This window comes from Otolemur garnettii, unplaced genomic scaffold (assembly GCF_000181295.1).
Source record: "Otolemur garnettii isolate 467f Iridium unplaced genomic scaffold, OtoGar3 scaffold00071, whole genome shotgun sequence".
Lineage (NCBI taxonomy): Eukaryota > Metazoa > Chordata > Mammalia > Primates > Galagidae > Otolemur > Otolemur garnettii.
Window position 1 is genome coordinate 4,311,969 of NW_003852466.1, and position 6,928 is coordinate 4,318,896.

At 39.5% G+C, this 6,928-nt stretch overlaps 1 protein-coding gene across 1 annotated transcript in view; it reads right to left on the bottom strand.

Moving 5' to 3' along the window:
* Positions 1–6,928, bottom strand: part of TGS1 (trimethylguanosine synthase 1) — a 65,575-nt gene that overhangs the window by 51,125 nt on the left and 7,522 nt on the right. The window contains exons 2-4 of the mRNA XM_003793684.3: positions 4,852–4,916; positions 2,551–2,717; positions 1,382–2,207 (exon numbers count right to left, since the gene is read on the bottom strand). Of these exons, the coding sequence (XP_003793732.2) occupies positions 1,382–2,207; positions 2,551–2,717; positions 4,852–4,916 (1,058 nt within the window). The remainder of the gene's footprint in view (positions 1–1,381; positions 2,208–2,550; positions 2,718–4,851; positions 4,917–6,928) is intronic.

Genomic DNA, 6,928 nt, shown 5'->3' on the forward strand with positions numbered 1-6,928 from the left:
CCTTTATGTTTACATGGATGGAGCTGGAACATATTCTTCTTAGCAAAGTATCTCAAGAATGGAAGAAAAAGTATCCAATGTACTCAGCCCTACTATGAAATCAATTTATAGCTTTCTTGTGAAAGCTATATCCCAATTACAGCCTATGAAGGGGAAAGGGGAAAGAGGAAAGGGAGGGGGGAGGTTGGGTGGAGAGAGGGTAACTGGTGGGACCACACCTGTGGTGCATTTTACAAGGGTACATGTGAAATTTACTAGGTGTAGAATATAAATGTCTAAACACAACAACTAAGAAAATGCTGTGAAGGCTATGTTAACCAGTTTGATGAAAATATTTCAAATTGTATATAAAACCTGCACATTGTACTTACTCCATGATTGCATTAATGTACACAGCTATGATATAATTAAAAAAAAAAAAACTGCAGACTCGTATCTCTTACGAAAATACATACCAAAAATTTCAACAAAATCTTAGCAAATCAGATTGAGCTATGATTCAAAAAGAACAATCCATCATGATCAGCCAGGTTTCATGCCAGAGATGCAAGGATGGTTCATCATACACAAATCTATGAATGTAATCCATCACATACAGAAGTAAAAACATGGTGGCACCCATAGCTCAGTGGGTAGGGTGCTGGCCACATACACCGAGGCGGGTGGGTTTGAACCTGGGCTAGCTAAAACAACAACAACTGCAACAGAAAAATAGCTGGGCATGGTGGCAGGTACCTGTAGTCCCAGCTACTTGAGAGGTTGAGGCTAGAGAATCGCTTAAGCCCGAAGAGTTTGAGGTTGCTGTGAGCTATAACACCATGGCATTATAGTCAGGGCGACATAATTAGACTCTGTCTCAAAAAAAAAAAAAAAAAAAGGAATGGCATTTTGAAAATCCTATGCAAATATTCTCACTAATACAAAAGGGTAATATATAACTTGTGATATAAAAGATAGATTAAATAATTTCATTATCATACTATTTTTTTTTGTTTTTTTGAGACAGAGTCTCATTATGTCACCCTCAGTAGAGTGCTGTGGCATCATAGTTCACAGCAACCTTGAACTCTTGGGCTTAAGCGGTTCTCTTGCCCCACTTAGCCTCCCAAGTAGCTGGGACTACAGGTGTCCCCCATAACGCTCGGCTACTTTGTTGTTGTTGCTGCTGTCACTGTTTAGCTGGCCCAGGCCAGGCTCGAAGCCCCCACGCTGGGTGTATGTGGCCGGTGCCCTACCCACTGAGCTACAGGTGCCGCCTCCTTATTATCAAATGTAGTTGGTATTATTTAACTCTACTATTAAGTATTAGTAGTAGTTATTTTGTTAAATAAATTTATTTAGTTAACCACTACTCAGCAGAATAAATCTTGGTTAATCTTACCCTGAGCTGGATGGTCTGTGCTGCTATTCCCAGGTAAGTGGTTATCCTTAGTTCTGCTGTTACTCGGTTCACTCTGGCCAGATGCGGGGCACTCTATCCTGCTGCTAACCACGTCACTGTGCTGCTGGGAACCAGCACAACTTACAGAGGAATCTAAATGGCCCTGTTCTATTTCCTCTGCATTCAGAGTTATGCTACTAATTCCATCAAGTATTTCATTATGATCCTTATCACTTGCATCAGAGCTGTCATTTTCTACCATAACAGGTGAAGATGGAAAAGACACTAAGTCAACTTTCGTGCAGTTTTCATCTTTCTTGCTTTCAACTTCTGTTTTAGATGCACAAATATCTGTATCACAGCCTTGTGAGCCATCGAAAGTCCAACCCTGTGCCTCCCAATACTGAAACTGTTCCAAATAATACCAATAAAGTTGACTATAATGTTGCTCCCATTCTTCTTTTGTATCAGGAAAGTTCCAAGGTTCAGCAGACAGTGTTTGATCTGGATGTTTCTCTTGCCAGCTTTGCCACAATAGTCCTCCTCCATACTCATTCCAATACTTTTCCCATTTCTCTGTTATTTCTAGCTTTGGTAACAATGTATTTTCAACAGGAAGATTTTCTGTTTCAATGTCTTTTTTACTTTGAAGTTTACACGCTCTGGTGTTCTCATATTGTTCAACTGAAGATGGATCATCTGAATCCAGAATGTCATCTTCTTCATATTTTCTCCAAGATTCTTGCATAATTTCATTTAAATACTTTGTTTGAAGCTTTTTCTTTTTCTTCTTTCTTTTAACTTTATTTCTAGTATTCATAGACACCTACATCAGATAAACAACTTGAATATAAAATGGACTTTAATAAAACTATAAAAGTATAATCCAAACCTATTTTGGCATTAAACAAAATACTACCAAAGCCACACTTTCCATGCTTTTAATTACAGAAATAAGTGGCTTAACTAGTTTCAGCTCTCAAGAGGAAAAAAATTCACACATGGGAGATATCACAACCAGAGGTTTTGGTTAATTTGTAAATATGTATGTTTAAAAAGAGCTAGATGCTCAATCACAAAGTATTTGAACTTGAATAAGAAATAAATTCTTGTGATATTCTGTAAAGAAAACTAAGAAGTGAGAATAGTAAAAGTAGTTTAATACTTACCTCAAAATTCTTATGTGCAGCAATCCCTCCAAACTGAAGTGGCAACCCCATACTTCTCATGAGTTCAGCCTCAGAATCCAGTTCACTCTCATCCAGGCCTTTGCTGTCGCATGACTCTGCAGCACCCTGGGATTGACCCCCTTCCTCCTCTTCTGCAGCACTGTCTCCTAAATGCAGCATTTGTTAGCTTAGTGTTAAAGAAAACTTAGAGGCAGGTTTTCTTATCCTCATTTTAATGCAGTGTGATCCAGAGTGGTTATTTGACTTAACCAATGTAAAGGTACACAAATGCTACAAGTTTTATAAGGGGAAAAACTGATGGTAATAAAGATGGGTAACAAAAATAGCCAATGAAGAATTAACAGCCACTTCTCAGCTGTCTCTGCCTGCCACTATCCATCCAGAGGATGGAAATAACAGGGAACAGGAGGTGCAACTCTGCTCTGTAGAGAAAATGCACATTCACACCCTTCTCTGCAAAACTACTGAACAAGATCAGTGGGTTTAACATAATTATTTGTGGAGTTATGTAGGAGCTGTTAACAAAAGAAGTGAGAGGTTATGTCTTCAGGCACCTCACAGACACTTCAGTACAACCAGGATTTAGGTCCTGGGCTTCTGTGGAAAGCTGATTTAATGAAAGGATTCTGCTATTAAAAGCTCGAAATCTACCAAACTGGCAGATTATTTCAAGCTCCTGGACTCTAGATTCTATAGAAAAATTGTTTATTACAATAAAACAAGTTTTACTGTACCCTAACATAGTTATCTAAGAGATTTTAACTAATTGAACAAATGCCATTCAAGTGCCTTATGAACTGTTTAAAATGGGAGATAACCGAAATCATTTTATAGGGCTAAATGCGGCAGCTCATGTCTGTAATCCTAGCACTTGAGAGGCCAAGGCGGGTGGACTGCCTAAGCTCACAGGTTTGAGAACAGCCTCAGCCAGAGTGAGACCCCATCTCTAAAAATTGCCAGCGTTGTGGTGGGTACCTATAGTCTAGCTACTTGGAAGGCTGAGGCAAGAGAATTGCTTGAGCCCAAGAGTTTGAGGTTGCTGTGAGCTATGATGCCAGAGCACTCTACTGAGGGTGACAAAGTGAGCCTGTCGCCATTAAAAAAAAAAAATCATTTTACATATTAGCATATTCAATTAGTCATGAGCTGCACTCTAGCCTGATGATCTCAAGCAACAGAACAGTGACTCTTAATGTAGCAAAAATGAAATCTTTTCTCTTTAAAAGAAAAATCGCTTAGGTAAATTCTACTGAATAGGCCAGGGGTCTTCAAACTTTTTAAACAGGGGGCCAGTTCACTGTCCCTCAGACCACTGGAGGGCCGGACTGCAGCCCTAGGACGAGTGGGCTGATAAGCAGGCCAGGCAGTAGCGGCAAAAACACCTGGCGGGCCAGATAAATGTCCTAGGCGGGCTGCACGTGGCCTATGGCTATAGTTTGAGGACGCCTGGAATAGGCTTTTAAAAGAGGGAGTAGATACCTCTCCATATAACCCCATATCTAAAATACTCAGCATTCCATTTAATGAAGTAACGAGAAAACTCAGCAGAGAGCAAAATGAGAAAACAAATAAGCTCAGGTCTATGCTCCTCCTCTTGAGGTGTGCGGACTTCCTCCTGTTCAGTGGGAGCCTGGTATTTATAGACCAGTTCAAAGGATCTTCCAAGGTAATATGACACACTGTACTGGGCTGCCCGGTTTCTAACTCCATGCTGTAGTTTTCTCTGTGTCTAGAAACATAAAAGGTCAGTGTGGAAGGACACTGTGTGGAAGGACACAGTGTGGAAGGACAAATGGAGTAGGGAATTATGAGACCAAACCAAGGTTCAATGCAGAGCCCAATTCTATTCCCTGCCTAGGGAAGTTCACCCAGACGACTGCCTCTTTACTTCAGGCAAAAGGGTGTATGAAAGCTCACATAGAACCTATCTTGTATCATTTACCTACGTAATAAAATCCTCACCAAAAAACTTGGTGTTCTCTCCTTTTCAAAGCTTCAAACTTCAGGGCACTGCTATGTTATGGCAATATCTCAGGAAGGAATGCTACACGGGGCAAAGGAGGCTGTATCAAGTCTCTACAGAAGCTACAAAACAGTGAAAGGTCTGCTTAGATATAGATCCTAGAGCCATGTTATAAAAAACTTATGATTATGGAATCACTGGGCATTTATCATATTTTATGCTAACAAATTAATACATCATCATAACAAATTTTACACAAATTAGTAAGGTATTATGGTTAATTTTAGTAAAAAAGGGCTAGTTTTATACTACATTACCTGTATTGTTGCCACTGCATTTGACATAGTAGCCTTTTAATCCCAAATTGCACAATTTTCGATCCCTGTGAAGCAAATTAAACAATCCATATTAAAATAAAAAAGCGATAAATTTAGAGAGGGAATTAGCTGAAGGCAGAAGAGATTAATTAAAAAGGTTACCAAACAGAAAAGCAATCTAGTAATACATTTTCTCACCTATGATATAGAGATAAATATTTCTCAAGGGGTTGTTGTAAGGATTGACATACATAGAATACTTAAAATAGTACCTAACACATAACTACTAATTATTAAAATTAAGTGGCATTTCTTCTACATTTTGGGCAAAGAATCTGATCTTCCTTATGAAACATAAATAATGAGGCATTCTGCCGGGGTGTGGCTCATGCCTGCAATCCCAGCACGGTGGGAGGCTGAAGCGGGAGGACTGCTGGAGCTCAGGAGTTCGAGGCTTGTCTCAGTGAGATCCCAACTTATGAAAAAAATGGAGAAACCTAGCCAGGCCCCGTGGCAAGTGCCTGTAATCCCAGGGGCTTTGGAAACTGAGGCAGAAAGATGCCCACAGCCTGAGGTTGCAGTGAGCTATGATGCCATTGTACTCTGCTCAGGGCATACAACAGAACTCTGACTCGACCAAAAAATAAATAAATAAATTAATTAATTAATTAATAATAATAAGGTGTTCTCTTAATGTTGCTATAAGTAACAGTGGAAAAATTTAGCTCTCACATACATAAACCCATACATAGATCCTAATCCATTTGCATGCAACTCAAACTATCCAACATCAATAGCAGATAAGATATTCACTGTTTGAGCAAAGGCTGCTTTGAGGAATAAAATGAAGTTCTTATTTAAATATCTTACCAATGTGAAAAATGAGGAAAAACAATTCAGTGTCACTGATTGCCAAAACCAGTGAATAAACTTTTTTTAAGTTCTCACTTTTAAGATTTTTCTTTATGTATTATGTACTGGAAATTGTCAAAATTAAACTAACAGAATATTTAAAAAACATGAAAGGTTTTACTATTTGTATCTTCCTACCCATAAATTCAGCTGTTACTGCCACAGTAAGGTCAATTCCAAGTTATCTAACATTATGATGAATTTAACAAAACAAAATTCCTGTGTACCTCATCTCCGTCATAGTCTCTTGTTTCTTTTGGGGGGATACTTTATAAAATAGAGTAAAACCTCTGTAAGTTGACCACCCAAGGGACTGTAAAAAACTGGTCAACATACAGAGGTGGTTGACACAAGGAACGAGGCCTACTGTACATGTGGTATATATCTGGTTTATGAAAATTAGGTCACGGCTCGGCACCTGTAGCTCAGTGGCTAGGACACCAGCCACATACACCAGAGATGGTGGGTTCAAATCCAACCAGGGCCTGCCAAACAACAATGACAACTATAACAAAAAATAGCCAGGCATTGTGGTGGGTGCTTATAGTCCCAGCTACTTGGGAGGCTGAGGCAAGAGACTTGCTTGAGCCCAAGAGTTTGAGGTTGCTGTGAGCTATGATGCTACAGCACTCTACCCAGGGTGACATAGTGAGACTGTCTCAAAAAAAAAGAAATGAATGGGATTCAGGGTGATGTTTAAATGAGATGTGGCAGCATGTCCAAGTCCCATTGGGGGTTGGGTAGGGAGCAGAAGCTGCAGAGGGCATCAGCGGTGTAACCACCAGCCCCCAAGGATGTGGGGTGGCGATGTCAGGTAGAGAAGGCCAGTATGGTTGCAAGACTGGTAATAATGAACAAATAAGTAAATGTACTGAGGACAATAATACTCAAGATTCTCCTTGTTAAAGAAGTTATTTAAATACAAGGCAGACTCTAGATAAGCCATTTAAAAACAAGGCAGGCCAGAAAGGATCTCGAGGTACTGTTGGGCCAACACTGAAAGTACTGTTATGAACTCACACAGCAGATACGAAAATGGTTTTAAATGTGTCACGTTTGTATACACACACACAAATTTACATATACATGCAGGCACATATATACCCTGCCTAACTATTAACTGAGGTTACAGGCATAATACAACACAAGCAACTTTTTTTTTTTA